This window comes from Sciurus carolinensis, chromosome 3, assembly GCF_902686445.1.
Source record: "Sciurus carolinensis chromosome 3, mSciCar1.2, whole genome shotgun sequence".
Taxonomy (NCBI): domain Eukaryota; kingdom Metazoa; phylum Chordata; class Mammalia; order Rodentia; family Sciuridae; genus Sciurus; species Sciurus carolinensis.
This window is the reverse complement of record NC_062215.1, coordinates 13,447,673-13,470,676: the sequence shown is the minus strand read 5'-3', so window position 1 is coordinate 13,470,676 and position 23,004 is coordinate 13,447,673. Positions and strand designations below refer to the sequence as shown.

General features: G+C 42.8%; 2 protein-coding genes across 3 annotated transcripts in view; one reads left to right on the top strand and one right to left on the bottom strand.

The window, feature by feature from the left end:
- The window catches only part of Pitpnc1 (phosphatidylinositol transfer protein cytoplasmic 1), a 246,357-nt gene extending 241,484 nt beyond the window's left edge, over window positions 1–4,873 (bottom strand). Inside the window, exon 1 of one of the 2 annotated variants that reach the window (XM_047544876.1) lies at window positions 3,940–4,873. In XM_047544876.1, coding sequence (XP_047400832.1) covers window positions 3,940–3,987 — 48 coding nt within the window. In that variant the 5' untranslated portion in view covers window positions 3,988–4,873. The remainder of the gene's footprint in view (window positions 1–3,939) is intronic. The other variant, XM_047544878.1, reaches the window with a different exon arrangement.
- Window positions 4,874–16,460: 11,587 nt separating this feature from the next.
- The window catches only part of Psmd12 (proteasome 26S subunit, non-ATPase 12), a 28,796-nt gene continuing 22,252 nt past the window's right edge, over window positions 16,461–23,004 (top strand). The window contains exon 1 of the mRNA XM_047546082.1: window positions 16,461–16,658. Coding sequence (XP_047402038.1) covers window positions 16,551–16,658 — 108 coding nt within the window. The 5' untranslated portion in view covers window positions 16,461–16,550. The remainder of the gene's footprint in view (window positions 16,659–23,004) is intronic.

Here is a 23,004-nt window from a genome sequence, read left to right as displayed (position 1 = left end):
AGGACAACCAGTGGGCTTGTTATACAAAAGCAGTTCCAGATACAGCCCCTAGCCACCCTTCCAGTTCCAAGTACTGCTTGCTATATGTCCCTTAGGTAGACACAAGGTCCGAGTCCTCAAAGCACCTTCATCTAGGGACTGCCCAGCGTAGCTGCTGTACCCATCGGACTTAGGGATTAACACTGTCTTCCAACAAGGACTCCCGGGAGGAGAGAAGACTGCAGACACGGTGACCTAACACTTAAACAGCCTCCCATCAGAAATTGGAAGGCCCAGGTTCCAACCTGAGTTCTGTCCTTAGCCTTGAGATGGACAAGTGACGGTGCCTTCTATTGGCCTAGAATTCTCGGTGAAATGAAGTGGCTCAACTACAAACCACCTCTGCTAAACAGCTCTTCCCAGTCTAAAATTCTAGAATCTATGTCACCAAATGCTTCAAATGTAGACAATGACAACTTTCTCTTTATAGCAACCATTGGCCCCTAGGGATCTTCCTGTTCATAACTTTCCAAAAGGTTTATATTTAGTTCAGAGAAGACTACATTTAACATAAATGAGACTACCCCAATGAATTTTTTTATTAAAATTAATTGATGGAATGTTACATCTTGTAATTTTTTTTTTCTTTTCTTTTTTTTTGGGGGGGGGGGTTTACTGGGGATTGAACCCAGGGGCACTTAACCACTGAGCCACATACTCAGCCCCTTTTATTTTTTATTTTGAGATAAAGAGTCTTGCTAAGTTGCTTAGGATCTTGCTAAGTTGCTTGGGGCCTTGCTAAGTTGCTGAAGCTAGCCTTGAACTTGTGATCCTACTGCCTCAGTTTCCCAAGTCCCTGGGAATACAGGCATGTGCCACCATGCCCAGCTGTAATTCTTTATTCTAAAATTTATATATATATAAACAAATATGTATATTTGTTGTTGTTGTTGTGCTGGGGAGTGTACCCAGGGCCTTGTGCATGCTAAGCAAATGTTCTACTACTGAGCTACATCCCCAGCTCTGAAATTAATGTTTACACTCACATACACACCAACGCCTAATCAAGGCTGTGTTTCAGCTTTATTTTCTTTTATCTCTCATAGCTATTCTTTTTTCTTAGAACTGGAGGACATTTTTATGTGGTAAAATAAGGCTAGAGAAATAGTAGAAGTCAGTATGATCTATAACAATTCAAAGCCCTCTGATTTTTTATTTAGCTGAGCACACTGAAACTGTTTCCACGGAATGGTTTTTCCCTTTCCTGGATTCAATGCTACTGACAGGCAAAGAGCAGAGTAAGGAAAAATAAATAATGTGCTTTACCAGGGCTCTCCTGACTTGGCTGTTAACTAGTTATGTGGCTTGGAGCATATCACTTAGACTTTCTGAACCTCTATAAACTCATCTGCAAAATGTGAATAATCATACAGAAGCCCCCTAACTCCCAAGCACCAGCAGGGGGTTAAGTGAGCAAATGATAAAGCCAGAGACAAAGAACAGGCACTGACTGGACACTGCTACTAATTAACTGTGTTAGTTAAACAGAAGCAAGATCCAGAAGTTCCAGGTAGGCTGAATCAGGTCCAAGGCCAATCAGAATTGGAAGCACAGGTTAGGCCTCCCAAAGTCTACCTAAGCTGATGATGAAGGTCTTTAAAGGCACCTAAACTGCCTCCCAGTATCCAGGGGTAAGATCAGTGGGACATGGAGCCAGGAATGGTGGTGGAGACTGGGGGATCTGCTACCAGCTCAGGCTCTAGGGACCTGACCTGTAGCAAGCTAGGCCTACTTTCCTCATCCATGATCTGATTTGGTTAATCCGAATTCTTTCCCTCCTGTATAAATTGCCCCTTGCTTCTCTGACAAAGTAGAAAATGACATCAGAATGACCTCACAGAAACTGAATCATGCTTGTTTTAATCCAAATGAATTATACATTAAATAATTTATAATTATACATTATAGTTCAGGTGGAGTCTGATTTTGTGGGCCAATTAAGAAAGGGCCTCCACCTATATCACTCAAACGTGATTACTTCACTAGGTACTTGTGGAAGCACTCTGCCTGAAGGTTTTTAAGAAAGCCTGAGGAAAAACACCAGGCTAGCCGGGCGTGGTGGGCACGCCTGCAATCCCAGCCACTCAGAAGGCTGAGGCAGGAGAATGGCAACTTGGAAACCTGCCTCAGCAATGTGGCAAGACCCCATCTCAAAATAAAAAATTAAAAGGGTTGGAATGTAACTCAGTTGCAGAGTGCCCCTGGGTTTAATCCCTAGTACCACAAAAAAATAAATAAATAAATAAATAAATATGTAAATAAACCAGGATAAAGAGATTTTGTTGCTAAAAGAGAAGATTCTAGAACTGGTTCTTTTCTTGACTATCACCTGCAATTTTTGTGCAATTCATGCAGTCCCAACATTGTTCTAGATTCCAAACTCCTATCCATCCTCCGGAGACTGAGTACACATACACACCTCCACTCTAAAGGGTTCCCTGGAGGTGCGAAGAGCCCCACCTTTTCAGACACTTCCCCGGTCTTCTGTTCATTCATTTGCCTTCCTCATTCCCCACAAAGCTGTGCTGATTCCATTTACAAGATCAGATTCACGCCCCCCACCCCAAATAAAACCTCTGCCTACACACATGGCTTCCACCCTTCATGACCCTCCTCAAATGCCAGCCAACTCCAAAGCTTGGTTGGTCATGCTGGTGGGAGCTGGGCTCTCCCTCCTAGGCAGCCAGTGTCCCTGTGAGACGTTTTGTAAACTCCGGGCTACTTTGATCATGCCTTGGATTGTATTAGGACCTTGCATTAATATTTGTTCTAGATGACTAACGAAGAGAGTCCCTTCACAAAATGCACCTCTCCTTTCACAAAGTAGTGACTCAATGACATATTTGATCGCTTAAATGCATTGTATTTAAATACGAATACAGTTTGGGTCGCTAATTTCATTTGTGTTGCCACACCAAACCACACTTTTGAGTTTCAAATTGCTTCAAGCTCCCTTGCTGTCCCTGGACAGACGCTAAGCAGTTGTGAAATCACCAAAAAGGTGGGGAGGGAGAGGGGAATGAAAGGGAAGACCGGGCCAGAATAACCCTCACTTGAGTCACCATTTCCTGGATGATGGAGCTCACTGCTTTGGGGGATCTGAAGAATGGAACCCAAGCAGCGCTTGGAGGCCGAGTCCCCGCCCGGCAGCTGCAGGACCAGGAGCTGGGACCCTGGCCGGGCACCGCGTGCTCGAGCGCCCTCCTGTGGTAGCGCCGCAGCCCCCGCGGCTCCGGGTTCGCCCACAGACCACGCTCCCCGCGGCGGAAGAAACAAGAGACGCAGAAAGTTTCCTAGCCAGGCGGTTTGCAAAAGGACAAGCCAGATCCCCGAGGCTTGATGCGTGGTTATGGCGGGAGAGGCGCCCAGGCCAGAGTGACCACCAGAAGCCCAGACGGCCCCCAGAGCTCTGAGATGCCCCCTCAAGGGGTTGGGAGGCTGTAGATCCCGAGGGCACCACGCGCGCCGACCTTACAGCGGAAGGCGGGCAGGAGTGGCTGGGCCCACCTCCAGAGCAGGGGGCTCCCGACACCCCAGCTACGGAACGCGCTTGGGTTCTTGGGTTTGCTGTATTCGTTTTCTTAATTGGAGGGAGGGGGCGCACCATCTCCTTTTGGCGCATTGTGATCCCCAGCAATCTGGTTTCTGGGTGCCTCCAAAGAGCCCACCTGGAGTCCACCGCCCCACCCAACGCCGCCCTCCCCCGCTGGGGTGACAAGTGGAAACGGCAAATCCTCTGTCTCCTCCCCCTCCAGCCTTCTGGTTTGGGAGGTAGAGTTCCACCCGGGTTTCCCTGCCGCCCGCTGTGGACCTCCGGCCGAGAGGCGACAGCGGGAGACCCGCGCCCCGGGGCTGGGGGGTAGGGGGGCGGGAACGGGCGAGGCCCGGCGCGGCGCCTACCTCGTCCACGGTGAGCGGCATGCAGATCCGGTACTCCTTCAGCAGCATGGTCCTGCCGGCCGCGGACCTCCGGGGCGGGAAGCGGGGACGTCCCCCCAGACCAACAAGGCTGCTGCCCAGGCGCAAGGCAGGGCGCTCAGAACCCGCGGCTAAGCAACCTCCGCGGTGCGCTCAGCTCCTGGCTTCCTCCTGTCCTCTCGAGAGCATGTCAAGGTTTCAGTCCGGTGTTCGTGTCTCCCCCGCCTCCTTCCTCGCCGAGGTCGGTCCTCCCGGAACGCGGTGTTGCAAAGTCAGGAGTGAGGGAGGGAGACCCGCTGGAGGCGCTACGATCGGCAGCCTGGGGCGGTAGGAGCGGCCGCCGGATCAGGACATGCCCGGCAGCGAGCGAGGGAGGGAAAGAAAGAGATTTCCACAAATTAAAACAAATGCACCAAAGTCACTCACTCGATCCGCCTTCGAGAGCAGAGCAGACCCTGGCTACCTCCTCTTCCGACCGGTCTGCCCAGTGCTAATGTCACCAGGAACACATCGCAGCCGGATCCGGAGATGCAGACTTTCCAGACAAAGGCTCGAACGGCTCCTCTCCCCGGGCGGTAAACAAGATTTCCTGCTCTTTTTAGGGCCAGTCCCTGAGTCGCTCCAGGGCTCGGCTGGAGAAAAGGGAAGCAACCGCCGCCGCCGCCGCTCTGCTCTGCGGTGCTGGGGCCCGGGGTGCCTCCAACCTCGACTGGCTGCTGCTTGGGGCGGGCGAGAGGAAGCTGGCGCCTTCCGCGCGCGTCCCCTCCCTCTTGGCTCCCCGAGCGCGGTGCGTGCCCGCGAGTTTGCAGCCACCTCGCCGGGGCCGGAGAGTCCGCGCAGAGCTGCAGTGTGCCTGGGGCCGGGGAGGTGGGTGCGGGAGGAGCGAACGCGACGAGGCTGACATCAGCAGCGGCCGCGGCGGGGAGGGTAGCCCCATCCGGCCAATGGGGAAATGGCAAAGAATGTGGAGGATTTAAACAAAACAGCATGTCTCTCCCGGGCTGCTGCCAGACTGCAGGGCTGCCCCGGATCCGAGCCTGGCGGGCTCCGGGGAGCATCGGAAAAAGGGACTTTGAGTCTGTTTTCAAATGTACCCTGGGTGCCACAGTACCCTACCCAGCCACTTTGGGAAGCTTCTGGACCCACGGTACACAAGTGTCCCTTGACCTTAGGAAAGTCTTTACAAATACCCACCATTAACGTTTTCACGTTGATCCGGTAGGCAAGGCCAATGCTAGAGCAACGATGAGTTCCGGGAGCTCTTCCTGATGTCCTAACTGGTTCCAGAGACGGAATCCCAAGAAATTGGGAGTGCGGTGGTGTGAATGAAAATTAAGTACAAATAGAAAAAATAGGCATGAACCCGATGTCGCCTGGTCCTCTTCTGTCCTGGCTTTGCAATCTGACTGCAGGCTTTGGCGAGCAGAAAGAATAGGTTTTCGTGTCAGCACTCTTAAGTTCAGAAAGTCACAGTGAAATGTCAATGAAAATGCCTGGGGTGTTGGTATTTCATCCATATTAAGCAGATCCTTCATTTTAACCACAAGAAGCACATTCTTCCGTTACTCAGGAAGCAGCAAGTTGCTGCTGAAGTCTGTTTTTCATTTGTCTGGTATTCTGGAGCTTGTTTTTCTGAAAAGTTGCTAGATGAAAAATGCATCCGTTGCCTGTATGAGAATTACCGTAAGCATCATCTTTTCTCCAAAAAATATTCACGCTGTAAAAGTTCTGCAGCTACTCAAAGAAGTTGGATAGCATTACAGATGGCCTCAATAGTGTAATATTATAAATTATGATTAATAAGCCATTCACCAGTATAACCATGATGGGCTTGTGGCTAAGGTCATGAAATGACTACAGTGAATTTAGAACTTTGAACATCATACAAAGCCTGCTCGGAAAATGACACCCTGTATCCAGCTTATATTTAAGTGAAAACTATTTTCTAGATAAATGCTTCCCAGAGTTGGCTCAGAAATATTCACAGCAACTAATTAAAGCTAAACCAAATTCCTCGAGGTGGAAAAATCTAAATCTGACACTGTAGTGTTGAATAATAACACATTGAAAGTCTGTGATACGAAGCAGCTCAAGCTGTTTTTCTTTTTTCTACTTCTTACTTGAAAACAAATGTAGTGGCTTTTGCTCTGGGCACCTAATCATCTTTACAGACACAGTGAGGCAATGTGTTGGCTAGCCCCCATCCAGGTGCACACAGGACATCACAGCCAGGTGTGTGGGCTCTATTCCTGTCTTCCTAGGTGTTTGCTGACATTGATTCTGGAATGAAGTGTTCTGATGGAATGAAGGAACTACTTCTCTGAATTTCCCAAATTGTAAATGGTCACGTACACTTGTCCTTCTGTATCCATAGGAGGACTGGTTCCAGGACCCTCTTGGTTACCAAAATCCAAGAATGTTCAACTCCCTTTATAAAATAGCATATTTGCACACAGTCTACAAACATCCTCTTATATATTTTAAATTATCTCTAAATTATTTATAATACCTAATACAATCTACTATATAAATAGGTATTATACTATTGGGAAGAATGACAAGGGAAAACATCTATATGTGTTCACATTTTTTCCCAGTATTTAATTTATTTGTTTTTTTGGTGCTGGGATTGAACCCAGGGGCTCTTTACCACTAAGCTACAGCTACAGCCCTTTTTTATTTTTTATTTTGAGACAGGCTCCATATGCTGCCCATGCTGGCCTCAAACTTGTGATCCTCCTGCCTGGGTCTCCCCATTCACTGAGATTACAGGTGTGCACCACTGCACCAGCTTTTTTGCAAATATTTTCCATCTGCAATAGGTTGAATCTGCAGATAGGAAACCCACAAAGACTGCCGGCAGTATGATTCTTCTCCCAATCCTTCTGTTGTAAGGTGACTTCTTCTTTGGATTCTCTCCTCCTTTACCCATCCGCATGCCTGGTCACATTAATCTTGTGCAAGCACAGCTCTAACCCCACCACCTTCATAATCTTTTAGCGATTCTCTGTGGTCTACTTGGCAGAAGGCTGAAGGCACAGAATCCCTTTCCCACAATTAGCTCATTACCCTTCCTTATCCCTACTCCAGCCAAATAAGACAAATCTGGTGGCTGGAGAAAGCCTTACAGCCTCGGCTTTACCCTTCTGCTTCATCTCATTGCCTTCACAGAGAATCCCTCTCCCCAGCCCATCCCCCAACTGTGGACTATCTATATTTTTGAAAAAACGATTCTGATGGCAATGTGCTGGATTGGGTTAGGACAGGTAGCAGAGGCAGGAGGTCATTATGTTATTATAATACTACAGGAGACGTGGGGAGAACTAAACAAAGACTGAAGAGGATGAATTCAAAAGATCTGGACAGGAATTGGGACAGATTAGTATTCACTACAACCATGCCTGCAGGTGGAGGGCGTAGGGAGAGTATTCATTCACAACTCATTCACATTAAGGGAGAGAGCGCCACCTACTGGCCAATAGCGATCGTTTAAAAATGTGTAAATCGTCAACTGTGGCAGTAGAGTTGCATCTTTGTTTCTTTTCAACCGATGCTATCATACTTACCAAGGGCCTTGAAGGTGTTGCTGTCATCATATGGTTAGTAAGAAAGCTCTATTTCTATTAACAATGTGCAATTTGCGGTTAGTGATCATCACGTATAAAAACAATAAGGATGGGGCACAAAGAGCAAAAAAGAGGAACTAAGAGTAGTTACCAGAGAGGGATGCTATGACCAAAAGGAAAAGAATGGTATGCTGGGGGTGTTTGTGACAGCACCTAGTCTCAGATAAATGACAACCTCTGGAGGCAGGTGTACTCAGAAAACAGGGTGGGGGGAAGGTGCACATCAAAATCAAAGTCAGGAGGAGTTTTCCAACCTATTGTCTTCGAGTGCATTCTGATGAAGCCCTCCTTGTTGAAACCTCTTAGTTTGTGTGCAAAATAAACACTTTGAAGGGTTTAACTCACCTCTGCATAGTTCCTGAAAAAGAGTGTAGCTTTTGGAACACTACTCACGTTGTGTTTTATTCCTAGAATATCACTGGTACTTCCAAACAAAATGTTATGGCTCTTCTTCCCACCTTCCCTTTTTCCTACCCATAATGTCTACGGGTTAGTCAAGGCCCATGGCAAGTCCTATCTCTAAAGGACTCCAAAACATTTTGCGGGACTAGTCGTTTGATTCTTGTTTATATGCAAGTGCGGTCATCATATATACTGTTGTAACCTACTCTCTGGTGTTTGATCTGTTCTCCAACACCCAACATGGTGGTGGGCCTCTGAGGAGACAGATTTGCCTCCATCATCTGGAAAATGAAGCATGCTGCGAGGGACATTGTGGGCACTCAGGAAACATCTACTACATGTATGCACGTAATACTGCAGGGTTCTTAACATCAGTACTGTGGACATGCTGGGACAGGTAATTCTTTTGTTGTGGAGGTCACTGTAGGATGTTTGGCAGTATTCCTGCATTTCCCACTAAAGGTAACACCCCCAAAAGCGCGCGCTCGCGCACACACACACACACACACACACACACACATTGGGCCTGTTGGGGTGGGGGTGATGGGTGATTAGTGTAACATTTGTTAATCCTCTCTAATGTTTAGCTACACCAAGAGGAAGCTTTTGAGACCGCCTTTCAGATAGTCAAAATAAGGGCTAAGGAAAGAAGAAATAAAAATTGTTATGCCACAGTGATATAAAGATGTCTCTTTGTTCTTATTCGCATTTTCAGCTTTACATGACTAAAGTATCTAAGGGTCTGGATAAAGACCCTTTTGTTTTTGTTGTAACCTTATCTTTGATCACTTGGTTAAGGTAATATCTGCCAGGTTTTTCCACAGTAAAGTTACTATTTCCTTTTCATGCTCGATTCTGAGTCATTAAGTCCCACCCACACTAAGGGAGTGCAGTATGGTCCCACCTCCTTAAAGGGGAGAGTGTCTATACAGTTATAATGAGGAATTCTGCAAGATTCGTTTCTATTTATTTATTTATTCATTCACTTAATTGTGTGTGTGTGTGTGTGTGTGTGTGTGTGTGTGTAGGGCTGGGGATGGAACCAGGGGCCTTGCACATGCTAGGTAAATGCTCCACCACTGAGCTACACCCCAGCAATTATTTATTTAATTGGTATGGACCTATGCACATTTATTTCATATTTTGAGTTACAATCAATACAATACAATCAGTTATTAATTTTGTTGCTCAGATTGTATGACTTGGCCACTGGTAACTCTTTCAGGATGGCTACTAGGTCCTTTTGGCCTGCACCCCATTTTTATTGGGCAGGTCTAGAAAATCAAATGTTTTTCTTTGCAATTAATTTTTGTTTTATTCAATATTAATTGCTTAATTCCAACAAAGTATAACTGTGTGTGTTTAAATCCCTCTATTATCTATTCTTGTTTGGTTGATAAGCATATGTTAAAATACTTTCTTATTAACTATACAAAACAAGTCCCAAGGCAATTCTTACATGTAGACCCATTTATCAGGCCTCTATTAAATACAGAGAATGTCTTTGATGTGGAATTGCTTGTAGCTGTGTAGTAAATGCTCATAAAATAAAAATGAGGGGCTGGAGTTGTGGCTCAGTGGTAGAGCACTTGCCTAGCATGTGTGAGGCACTGGGTTCGATTCTCAGCACCACATAGGGGTAAATAAAGTAAAGGCATTGTGCCCATTTACAAAAAAAAAAAAAAATGAATTGACAATGATGTGGTAAAAATTGTTTCCCATAGAAAAAACCTGGAGATTCTACATTCAAAGGTGTAGGTGTTCTTTTTCTTCTTTTTAATAAATAAGTTGGTGAGAAATTCTTCAAAATTTGACTTTTTATTGAATTATCTGTTTTTTTCCCAGATACTGGCAAAACATTGGAATATTCTGATGAATAAAAACCTAAATTTCCTTTGTAAGTCTTTACCTACAGAACCACCTAGGAAAAATTCAGTGTTCAGACCATTGTACTTTTTTGTTATTAGTTCCTCATTTCACACATATGAAGAAAATCTAGCATTGTGACATTCTTTGGAGAGGAAAACCCAATCCAGGGGCTGGGGGTATAGCTGGAAGTTAGAATGTATATTAGCATGCTTGAGGCCCTGGGTTCAATCTTCAGCATCCTCTCCCATCAAAAAAAAAAAAAAAAAAAAAAAAAAAAAAAAAGAAAGAAAGAAAGAGAAAGAAAAAAAATCCAAAATATCCAATCCAGTATTCTGTTCACACCTATGAGGCAGTACATAACCTTAACCTACTGGAGAGAATTTTTTTTTTTTTCGTAGTTTTTTGTTGCTGAGGATTGAACCCAGAGCCTTATGCATGCAAGGCAAGCATTCTACCAACTGAGCTACATCCCCAGCCCTGGAGAAATTTTAATGATGAAAGAAGATATGATTTTGGTCTTGATTGTTCTTTAATAGAGGGGACTGTGCAATCATAACTTTTTTTTTTTTTTTTTTTTTTTTGGGTACTGGGGATCGAACTCAGGGCCTTGCGCTTGCGAGACAAGCGCTCTACCAGCTGAGCTATCTCCCCAGCCCCAACTTTTTTTTAATTTCAAAGTTTTTTGGGTTTTTTTCCAATCCTGGGGATTGAACCGAGGGCCTGACACAGGGTAGGCAAGCACTGTACCACTAAGCTACATTCTCCAACCCTTTTTAATATTTTTTTAAATTTTGAGACAGGGTCTCGCTAAGTTGCTGAGTCTGGCATTGAACGTGGGATCCTCCCACCTCGCTGCATTAAAGGTATGCACCATGCCTGGCTTAATGTCAAAGTGTATTTAACATGGTACCATTAATTGATGTCAGTACAGATCCAGAAATAATATTTTTTAACTACAGAGTGCCATAGAAACATCATGTAATTTCACTTTATGTGGAACATTTTAGATGCTGCCAGAGAAAAAAAGAGGGAATTATTTGCTATCAAGAGTATATAAGGGAGGTGAGGGTTGTGGCTCAGTGGTACAGCACTCGCCTCGCCTGTGTGAGGCACTGGGTTCAGATTCTCAGCACCACATAAAAAAAATAAATAAATAAATAAAGATATTGTGTCCATCTTTTTTGTATAAAAACATATACAAAAAAGAAAAGAGTATATAAGGGACTATAGTATAGCTCAGTGGTAAAGATCATCCCAACATGTGTGACACCCTGCATTCGATCCCCAGTACCAAAAAAAAAAAGTATATTATAATTTAAATCAATGTTCCAACTTAAAAATTGTTTAGGTAGCTGTAGTAAGCCAAAGAACAGATTCTTATCCCTGGAACCTAGGAATGTTGCTTTATATGGATAAAGGGACTTTGCAGATGTGAGGCAATTATGAAATTTGAGATGAGGTGATTATTCTGAGTTATCTGTGTGGGCTCTAAAAATAATGACAAGTGTCTCTGAAAGAGAGGGCTGGAGGGAGATCTGACACTCACAGGAAGAGGCAATGTGCTCATGAAGGCGAGATGCAGCTACAAACCAAGGGAGGCTGGCAGCCACCAGCAGCCAGGTAAGGAAAGGAATGGGTCGCCCCCTAGGGCTTCTGGAGGGCATGGTCGCGCCACACCTCAATCTTGCTCACTGATACTGATGTTGGACTTCTGGACTCCAGGTCACGAGAGAATAAATTTCTGTTGTTTTAAGGCACTGATTTGTTACAGCAACAATAGGAAACAAATATAGTAACTTTGACTTGTTATACAGATGCGCCTTGATTTCTGATGGGGTTATGTCCCAATCAACCCATAATCAGTTGAAAATATCTTAAGTTGAAAATGCATTTACACACCTAACTTCCCAAACATCATACGGTAGCAATACAGCCCACTCTAGACTATGGGTCTTCAGCCTTGTGATCTCAGGCCTGACTAGGAGCTGGGTTTCCCAGAATCACAAGAAAAGATAAAGGAAAAGATAGACTCAAAATTCGAAGTATGATTCGAATGCCTATTGCTTTCACATCACTGCAAAGTGAAGAAAAAAAAAATCAAGTTGAACCATCGTCAGTCTGGGACTCTAACTGCATCTGGCAGGAACTAATCCCAACATAGGACCAAGAGATTTACTCCAAAGATAAAATACACTGTAATTTTTCATAAAAATGATTCACAACAGTCTAGAAAACAGCAATTCCCCTAACTACCTTTAAAATAGGCAATTTATAAAAACATTTTATACACAACATCTCAGGAACATTTCTGTAATGTTAGCTTCATAGCTTTAGATACCATCCATACAGCAATGACTGCCAACTTCAAATCTCTAGTCCCTTAACTTGAAACTGAAATATAACTGCTTGCCTTTTTTGTTCTGTTCTGTTTTCAGTACTATGCCTTGAATTCCCTACCAGTGAATTACATCTCCAGCCCTTTCTTTTTTATTTTAGATCTCACTAAATTGCCCAGGCTGGCCCTGAACTTGCAATCCTCCTGGGTAAGTGGTATAACAGGCATGCACCACCTCACCTGGCTCTACGTGCTTTCTTAAAACAGTTACTTAAGGACACCTCAAACATATCCCAAACCGAGCTTTTTGTTTTTTCCTTCCAGCCTTGCTTCTCCCTCATCTGGTGCGTCATGGTAACTTCCAGATGCTAGGCCAAAATCTTGCAGACATGTTTAACCCTTCTCCTCTCATGTCTATCAGAAAATCCCATCCTGGCTCTATCTTCAGCTATATCCAGGATCCAGCCACTTCTTACCCTCCACTGCCTCCGCCCTAGTCCATACCACCGTCATTTCCCTTCTGGATTATTGTAATAACCTGGAGACTAGACTCCCAAGTTCTGGGCCAATCTAATCACCACACAGCAGCCAGATTGAGTCTTTGAATATGTTAAGTCAGCTCGGGTCTCTCCTTTGCCCCAAGACCCCACAGGCTTCTCTTCTCACTCAGACTGAAAACCAATTCCTTCTAATGGCGAAACCTCCTTGTGCAAGCGAGGCAAGCACTCCACCAACTGAGCTATATCCCCAGCTCTCTCAGGGTTCTTGCACCTGCTTGCTGTAGCCACTCTTGGCATCGTCATCTTCCAGATGTCTGCGAGACACGCCCCCTTACTTCCGGTCTTGGCTCACTGGCAAGGCTTTCCTCGACCACCTCCCAAATGCTTACCAAGTCCCCACGCAGCACATATTTACAGGTGTATTTTCTATCTTCCCATGGGAATGTGCACTTCCCAAAGGCAGGAACCTTGGGTCAGCCAATAAGCTGAATGTGCCTGAAATGTCAAGTACGAAAAAATACACCAAACATAGTCATTAATATATGGGCACATTATTTTTTTTAAAATGGACACAATATCTTTTTATTTTATTTTTATGTGGTGCTAAGAATCAAACCCAGTGCCTCATAAGCGGGAGGCATCATTTCATTGTTTTTTCCTGAATAAACTGCTTGTTTCAATCAGCACTTCCCCCTTGTCTTTTAGATACCTTATTCCTCCATTACCAATTTTTCTCTTCTGAAACCAACTCCTTCCTCACAAAGCCACAAATTTAATCAGACTCATTCAAATAAAGAATTCAATTCACAAAGCATCTATCATACAGTACTCTCAATTCTCTGACCATTGCTCAGATTTCTACTGAGCTCCCTCTTTATCTACTTAACTATTTCAACTTCTTGTTTTCTTAGATTTCAACTTGCTTTTATTTTCTGTTACCTCTAAGCTTAGGAAGGAAGAACTTTGGTTTGGGAGTCAACTAGTTTTCTCAATATCCTATTTGCCTCTTAGTCCTCCCACCCACTCTTATTTTTTGAGTTCTGGAAACCATAAATCTGCCAACTTCATCTCATCTTTGTTATTTTTTGACTTCTCAAAACTTTCACACAAAAATCATACTACTAGATCCTTTTGTCTACTTTAGTTCAAACCAATTTCACCCAGTAGTGGTGTTGTACACCTATGATCCCAGCTGTTCTGGAGATTGAGACAGGGGGTGGGAAGTTCAAGAACAGCCTGGGCAATTTAACAAGACCCAGTCTCAAAAATTATTTTTTTTTTTATTTTTAAAAAAGGGATGAGGTTAGGGAGGGGGGCAAGAATGGAGGAAGGACTGTATAGAGGGAAAAGAGGGGTGGGAGGGGTGGGGGGGAAGGGAAAAAATAACAGAATGAATCGAACAACATTACCCTATGTAAATTTATGATTACACAAATGGTATGCCTTTACGCCATGTACAAACAGAGAAACAACATGTATCCCATTTGTTTACAATTAAAAAAAAAAAAAAGGGATGAGGATGTAGCTCAGTGGTAGAGCACTTGCCCAGCATGTGCAAGGCTATGGGATTTGTTCTCAATACAGAAAAAAAGGAAAGAAAATCAACACAGAAAATCTAGGTAGCATCTTAGCCTCTCGTATGTCTCAACAACACAGGCCCCCAGAATGTGTTGTAGGGGAACGTGGAGGTGTCACAATCATTAGGAAGAAAAGGGAGATAGCATGTAACTGAGATGCTAGGCAGCCTGCAGTGCAACAAACCTACATAATAACATATTCTCCTTAGAGAGGCTCAGTGTTACATGCCTGTGATCCCAGCTACTTGGGAGGCTGAGGCAGGAGGATCGCAAGCTCAAGACCAGCTTGGGCAACTTAGCAAGAATCTGTCTCAAATTTTTAAAAAGGTCTGGGGAAGTACGCCCCTAGGTTCAATCCCCAGAACTACACACACACACACACACACACACACACACACACACTTAAAAAATATTGCCCTACACACTTAATAAAAATATTGTCCTACATTCCATCAGACTTTTAAATGTCTGGCCAGGCACTTAATGTCTAATTTGTTTTTTTTTTTTGTTGTTTTTTTGTTTGTTTTTTGGGTGCTGGGGTTCGAACCCAGGGCCTTGTGCTTACAAGGCAAGCACTCTACCGACTGAGCTATCTCCCCAGCCCCTCTAATTTGATGTTACACATGCTATGATATTTATTAATATGAACTAAGATTTCTTCTATGTGAAAAACAATGGAAGATTACCCTTTTTTATTCGATATAGTCAGAGTTTATGAAGAAGTTATTCAGCATTTTGGAAGAATCATATTTCCAACTGCAAGCCTTTATGATGCTTGAGGCACATATAAGCAACTTCTAAATGTATTGTTCTTGGGTAGAGGTCCAAGTAGATGACTACTTCTTTGAATTTTCTTTTCCTTTGTCTTTTTTGTTGTTCTGAGGACTGAACCCAGGGCCTTCTATATGCCAGGTAAGTACTCTACCAATGAGTTATATCCTCAGTTAGGGAGAAGCAAAGCCAGAGGGAAAGAAAAGCAGTTTTGGATGTATGTTTGAGGTGTCTCTTGGATATCCAAGTAACCACTTTAAGAAGGCAAGTTGAGACAGGTAAGGTGGCGCATGCCTGTAATCCCACTTACCAGCATTATTGTTTTGTTTTATTCTGCAGTGCTGGAGGTGGAACCCAGAGCCTTGGACATATTTTGGTACTTTAAAATTTGTTTCTCTTTATATCACTGCTACAGTATTATGTTGTTTTGTTTATAGGTGGGTCATATTATTCATGATTGTGATTGCAAGAGAGTAAATTGAGTTCTATTCAGAATATATAAAGGGATATTGGCACTAATTCAACTGAGAATCAGTTGTGTAAGAAAATATGGGCCAGGGTTGTGGCTCAGTGGTAGTAGGGTGCTTGCCTAGAATGCATGAAGCACTGGGTTCGATTCCCAGCCCTCCATATAAATAAATAAATAAATACCTATCAACAACTAAAAACACATTTTAAAAGATACTTTAAAAAAAATACCCCCAAATTTCTCGTTTGTTTCCCAGGCTACTGTTGACCATATGACCATAGCCTATACAACCTCATTAAAATTTTTTAGGATCCTAAGCTATTTTATATGGACCCTGGGAATGCAGCCGATAACAAAAAAAACTTGTACGGCCCTTAAGAACTGAAATGGACTAACGTTATCTGGTTTGATGTTCATAAGAGGGATAATAAATAAAACGGCTAATGATTCTTCTTACGTAGTGTGTTAAGAGTGAAAACGAAAACAAAAAGCACGTTGTAATATTACTGAGCCGCTGCCATATCCTCCCCTATGAGCAATCAGAAATCCCACAGATTAAGTCGCCAAGATTCTCAACCAGATACAACCTTAGCACTTTTTTTCCTCAGTGTTCATCTCAGGTTCCTCACGAAAAATGACAAAACCGAGATCAAAGAAAAGTTAAATGTCTTGCCCGCGCTTCTAAGAAATTTATAATTCGAAGCAGGGGTGTAAGAAAACCTGGGATGTGCCACTCTGCTACACTCGCTTTTCTAACCACGAATTTTAGATAAAAAGTTTGACATTACCAAGCACAAAATCAGACGTGGGCGATGGGGGCGAGCGGTGAGCCCCGCCCCCGCCCTACGCCCCGCCCCACGCCCCGCCCCACGCCCTAGGGCTGTCCGCGGTAGCGCCTGATTGGCGGTCGGCTCAAGGGGCCTCGCGGGGTCCTTCGCGAGGGCTTCCAGCGCACTGCCTGAGTGGGTGCGCGGGCGGCTTCCGGTGTGGGTGACGAGTGGTGGCCGAAGCAGGGGGACAGCAGGGGACGCTTAGGCTGGAACCATGGCGGACGGCGGCTCGGAGCGGGCTGATGGGCGCATCGTCAAGATGGAAGTGGACTACAGCGCTACGGTGGATCAGCGCCTGCCCGAGTGCGAGAAGCTGGCCAAGGTGAGGGGAGGCCGGCTGACTGTTGGCGGGCGCCAGGGGCTGAGTCACGGCGCGGAGCTTGCTTAGGCCTCAGGGGGCCTGCGGGCTGGAGTGCACATCCCCCATTGCCTGCCCAGCCCGGGTGAGGCCTGTATGGGTGGGAGACCCCAGGTCGACTTGGTAGCCGGAGGACGCTGATGCTTGCAGCTTCCCAGACTCTCCCCGACAGGTGGTCACTTCTTCCCTGTAGAAGTTGGGGCCGCGTTGTACTCTCTGCCTTTTCTTGGATGTTCTTTTTAAGTGACGTTTAGTTTAGAATTTTCCAGAGATGAAGGCCGCTTCAGCATTCAGACTGGATCCGAGAGTTTGGTTCTATTGCTGTTACCTAATGAATTTGTGTCGTTCAATCGTTTATGAATCCTGGTAGCGTGCCCGGTGTTTGACCGGAAGAAGGAAAGTGATAGTGCAAAAATAATTAACCCAAGACCCTGTTCTTTAGGCGATTTTATATGTAACTAATTAGTCAAGTCATGCATGGTGGTGAACTCTACAAATGTAAAGTGTCATTGGAACGCACAGAAGGAAGCTGTTCATTCTTACTAGGGAGAAACAGACATTTGTATGGAGCCTTAGTTAATAGTAAGATCGGGATAAGGAGGAGTCATTCTTAGGAAAGTATAGGAAGAAAAGTAGGGACTAAAGGGCTGGGGATGTAGCTCAGTGGTGGAGTACCCATTAGGGGAGGTAATGAACAATAGCTCACCTGCTTATCTACCACGGAATTACATGTTGGTTTTTGTGTGTTTTGCTGTACTGGGGATTGAACCCAGGGCCTTGCATATGCTAGGTCTCTGATCTGCACCTTGAGCCCCTCTACCATGGAATAGAAACTAAGTTGGCCCAAACATTTCGAGGTCCTGTGCAGCGTCATACAATTTTGTGTATCATTTTTCACATAAAGAAAGGAAGACTCAAAAGTTAGATGTCCAAGGTTAGTAATAGGCAGAATCTAGGATTCAGAACTAGGTGTGCCTCATTAGGGATTGGCTGCTGCAGAATCAACTCCATCAGGGGCTGTTGCTAAGACTTACACCCAGGCCTCATTAAATTCCATGATCAATTTAGCTGCAAACATGTATTATTATTCATCTGGGATGTGTTCACTAAGAATTGTTTTTGTTCCTTAAGGAACTTATTGTATAAGTATGTTATAGTGTAGTGAATTCATAGGCAAGAGGAGTGTCAAGAAATGCATTACGTTTAGTTCTTAGAGAAGACTTTTTTACTGGTTTTCTTAAAAAAAGGATTTTAATGGGACTTTTAAAAAGCAAGTGTGGAGAAAGATAATGAAGTTGATACACCTGTATTTCTTAGGTTTGGTGTGCTTGCTGATGGGTAGCCATAAATTCATCCCTAAGCTTTCCATCAGGTAAAGAAACATCAATTACGTAAGGGTGGAGAAATTCAGTGTCTACATTTTCAGGCAGATAGAAGTAGCCAGCAATAAGCAATTATTAGGTCCTTTCTGTAGTGCTGGTCACTACATGAACCCATTTGATCCTCACTTCAGTCCTATTTGATAGGTATTACTATTATTCTTATTTTACAGACAAGGAAACTGAGGCTAGGGAAAGTTGAGTCACATGCCCCAAGATCATACAGCTAGTAAAGTAGTGGGCCAGGATACAAACCCACAGACCAATTCTAAAGCTGTGCTCTTGCCTAGCTTTTTTCACCTATTGAGCCAAGTGTAACGGGAACCTAAACTAATGAGCACCTCCCAGGGAAGCAACTTTCCATCTCCAGTTAATGTTTGCCATTTGAGGATGAAGATGGAGCTTTACCAATGCTGGTAATTTGATGGAGAAACCAGGAATATGTGAAATATCTTAATATTTAAAACTGGATAGCTGAGTGGTGGCACATGCCTTTAATCCCAGCTACTCAGGAGACTGAGGCAAGAGGATTGAAAAGTTCCTGGCAAGTTAGTGAGACATTGTCTCAAATCAGCTCTTGCATCTCTGCTTGGAATTCATAGAATTATAGTGTCCATAAATAAGAAACAAATTATTTGCTTTAGGAGAAGTACAAGTATTCTTATAATTGAGACCTGGGAAGGGAAAAAATTCTCTTTAACAATTTCTTCTGGTAACAGCCTGCTCTATGCAATACCTAGCAGTATTAGACACTCTGGGAAGAATAAAGATTATTAGAGCTCTTGTCAGAGAGCTTTTAGACTGGTAAGAAAGAAAAAGCCTTCACTGTCACAGTTGTTCTAGTGATCATAGATGTAGCCTTCATTTAGGACATTGTTAGGTTCAAGACAGTGGAAAAGACTTGCACACTCAAATGCCAGATGCCTTTGGGGTGTTAGATGAGTAATGGAATCTTTTTTTAACGAAGGATGTTTGGCCCTATTACACTAGATACAATTAAAGGCATAAATTAAGTTTTACATGTTATCCATTTTATATTAATTTTTAATGATTCTGCCAAACTTTTAAAATTTTTATTTTATTTTTTTTTAACCAGGTGTGGGCATGCATTGTCTGTATTCTCAGCTACTGGGGAGGCTAAGGCAGGAGTATTGCAAATTCGAGGCCAGGGTCTCTAAAATAAAATAAAAAGAACTGGGAATGTAGCTCAGTGGTAGAGCACTTGCCTAACATGCATAGGGTCCTGGGTTCAGTCCCCGGTACTGCCAAAGTAAAGAAAGAAGGAAGGAAGGAAAGAAAGAAAAGTAATATTGCTTTTTACTCTGGAATGTGTGGAGCATTTTAACATACATTCTTTTTGTTTTTATTTAGAATCCATCAATAAAACTCTGAAGGAATTTTTTTTTTTTTTCCCACTTGTAAGAAAACAAGAGTTCAGTTTATGAGAGCTCAGGTCTCCTAGCAACAGGAATAGTGTTCTTTTTGCTACATTTCACACCTCTTTAAGGGATTATCAATTTGCACTTAATTTCCTTCAGACAGTTTTTCTTTTAATTGCGGAAGACATTTGAAGATAAAAATTGTTGGTTTAGCTTAATAAGAATATATAAGGTGAGAAAACTTTATATAGTGGAAGCCTTAAAAAAGCAAACTAAAGTTTAGACCTGAGTAGTAAAATTGCCAAATGTAGGCCATTTGATTCTAGTACAATTTTGTATCTATATACTGACCACCCACCTAGCAAATAACAATAACTGGTATTTATTGCTGTATAAGTTCTCTAAAAATGTTAGCTATGATATTGGTGTATATACTATGTTCCAGGCATATTTATAACTATTGATTTAATCCTTATACAGTCCTTTGGGGGGATAGTCTCATTTCTCTGAAGAGAAAAATTAAGGGTCAGGAGTTACAAATACAATGTAGTATTAGATAAGTGATTTAGACCAAAGCATTATTTTTAACAATTTCATTCTAGTGATTCTATGATTGGCATGTGAGGAACACTGTGTCAGGTTGATAAGATAATAAAAGTGATAGTAGGATCTGGGGTTGTGGCTCAGTGGTGGAGTACTTTCCTCCCATGGGTAAGGCACTGGGTTTGATCCTCACACCACATAAAATAAATAAATAAATAAAATAAAGGTACTGTATCTAACTACACTAAAAAAAAAAAAAAGTGATACTAGTTCTTGATGGTTCTCCCTTCACCTTATATTGAGGAGTTTAAAATTAAAGAGGGCCTTTTCTGTACTATAAAGTTTTGGCAGCTCTTTCTACACAAAGGGTTTTCTATTCTCTTTTTGATTATGGTATATTTCACATGGTTATCTGGGGACTACTTACATTCTTAAGTTGAATACTATATCCTTTGATTCTCCTTCCTCTTAATGCCTTATCATTTCTTTTGGTTACAGCTTCTCAAGGTTAATATTAACAATAAAGAGAAGGTGAAATATTAAACAGTTTACTAATTGTAGAAATAGGACATTTAGAAGCATTGGATTAACTTAAGTTTCAAGTATTTGTGGGAACTTGCTATTAGCCCTTTTATTGTTTAGGTTGTTTAACAAATCATTAACAGATTGGATTCATTTAGGAGTTAAGGAGGCAAACATACAACACTTACAGATACCCAACATGCATTGATGTTCAACAGACTATTAGTCATTTACCTAATTTACAAGGACTATTTTAGTGAGAAGAATGAGTCACAGAAGCAGCGTGTTCTAACAAGTTGGTGTTGGATGGTCTAACCTTTTTGTTCCCTGTGAGTTGAAAGGCAGCATCAAGGAAGTAGAATTTCAGGATCTTTGTGAATAGACAGGGAGGAGGAAGATGTTTAACCACAGGATTGAATAATGAAAATTGGAAGAAAAAAGTAGGATGATTTGAGAATTGGAAGTTGCATTTAAAGATATTGTTGGTGGTATCCCTCAAATATCACTAAATTAACAGCCACATAATTTGTTATATCCCCCTTTTTTTGATAGTAAAAATAAAAAGTTGTAAGCCATAAAGATCAACTGAATAGGGACTGGGGATATAGCTCAGCTGGTAGAGAGGTCCTGGGTTCAATCCCCAGCACTGCCAAGAAAAAAAAAAAAAAGAAAAGAAAAGAAAAAAGATCAACTGAATAGTTCAGGTCAGTGTCCATCATCCATCCAGTCAACCAACACATACTATATGCAAGTTGATGAGAGGGAAGCAATAATTTTTTTTTTTTTTTTAAAGAACATTTTTTAGATGTTGATGGACCTTTATTATATTCATTTATTTATACGTGGTGCTGAGAATCGAACCCAATGCCTCAAATATGCTAGGCAAGCACTCCACCACTGAGCCACAACCCCAGCCCCAGGAAGCAACAATTTAAGCAAGGATCCAGGCCTAATGAAACTTATAAACCACTAAGTTGGTAAGATATGTACATTAATAATTCTGCTAAGAGGTATAAAAGGTTGACCAGTGACTCGGGAGGCTGAGGCAGGAGGATCACAAATTTCAGGCCTGCCTTAGCAACTTAGTGAGACCTTGTCCCAAAATAAAATAAAAAATTAAAAAGGTCTGGGGATGTAGTTCAGTGGTTAGAGTATCCGTAAGTTCAGTCCCTTGTACTACCTGCCCCACCAAAAGTATAAAAGGATATACCACAGTATCTGCCGAAGCAACATTATGTGCTTGGTGTGTGATGCAGCAGCACTCTGAGTTGCAACAACAGTGTCTTGGTCACTGCTCTTAGAATTTACGTTCTAGTGAGAGTACTAAGATAGTAAACATTAAAATAGAGTATAATTTGGGGGTAATTGCAAAGCAGGATAGGGTTCGGTGTTAAAGGAGGTGCTAAATGACTGCTGATTTTACAGTCTTAGCCAGGAACACCTTTCTTTTTTTTTTTTTTTTTTTTTTTTTTTTTATTTATTTTTTTTACGTTTACATAGGGTAATGATGTTTATTATATTTTTCCCCTCCACCCCTCCCACCCCTCCCACCCCTCCCACCCCTCTTAGAACACCTTTCTGAATGATGACATTTAATTCCCTGTTGATGCTGCAGTCCATGCCTCTAAAGCAGTCTGACTCCCTCCCATGTAGGGTGCAGTTCTTTAATATGCATGCTTTTGTGTGTGTTTGAGGTACTGGGAATTGAACCCAAGACCTTGTGCATGCTAGGCAAGGGCTCTAGTGCTTAGTTACATCCCTGCTCCTTTTTATTTTTTAAATTTTGAGACAGGGTATCATTAAGTTGCTGAGGCCAGCCTCAGACTTGCAGTCCTCCTGTGCCTCCCAGGTAGCTGGGGTTACAGGCCTGTGCCAGGGGACCTGGCAGTACCCATGCTTCTGAATTAGAATACCATATAATAAAGTATACTCTTTATGTCATAGTCAAATAATCACAGCAGTTGTAAATATGACAGATGACTATCGCAGTAAACAAGCAGTCTTTTGCATTTGAACTTTTTACACTTTGTTTTCCAGATATCAACCATTTCCCTGTGGAGATTACTTTAATCAAAACAAAGAGCATGATTTCAACTAGTGTGTTAGGGGAGCACTGCAATGTAGTAGAGGGAACGTTGGACTGGGAGGGAAGAGCCTGGCAATCTGGTTCTGCTAATACACTTGTGGCTGAACCGACTCACTTAAACTGTTTGGTTCTCAGTCTTTTTAATTTCTGAAGTGAAGTGATGACATTAAGTAATCTCTAGCAGTCCTTCTAGTCCTTTCTTCTGATGAACAATTTGGCCAGTGTTTATTGTGTACATGAATCTTTAGGGCTTCCAGAATCTTTGCATAGGAAATATTGTTAAAATATGTTAATATGCATGTTTTGGATTTAATTAAAGTAAGTTCATACAGTGGCTGTGCTGTACATACTCTTTGCTGCATGGAAAATACAGTTTAGCCTGGCAGTGTGGCTCAGCAGGG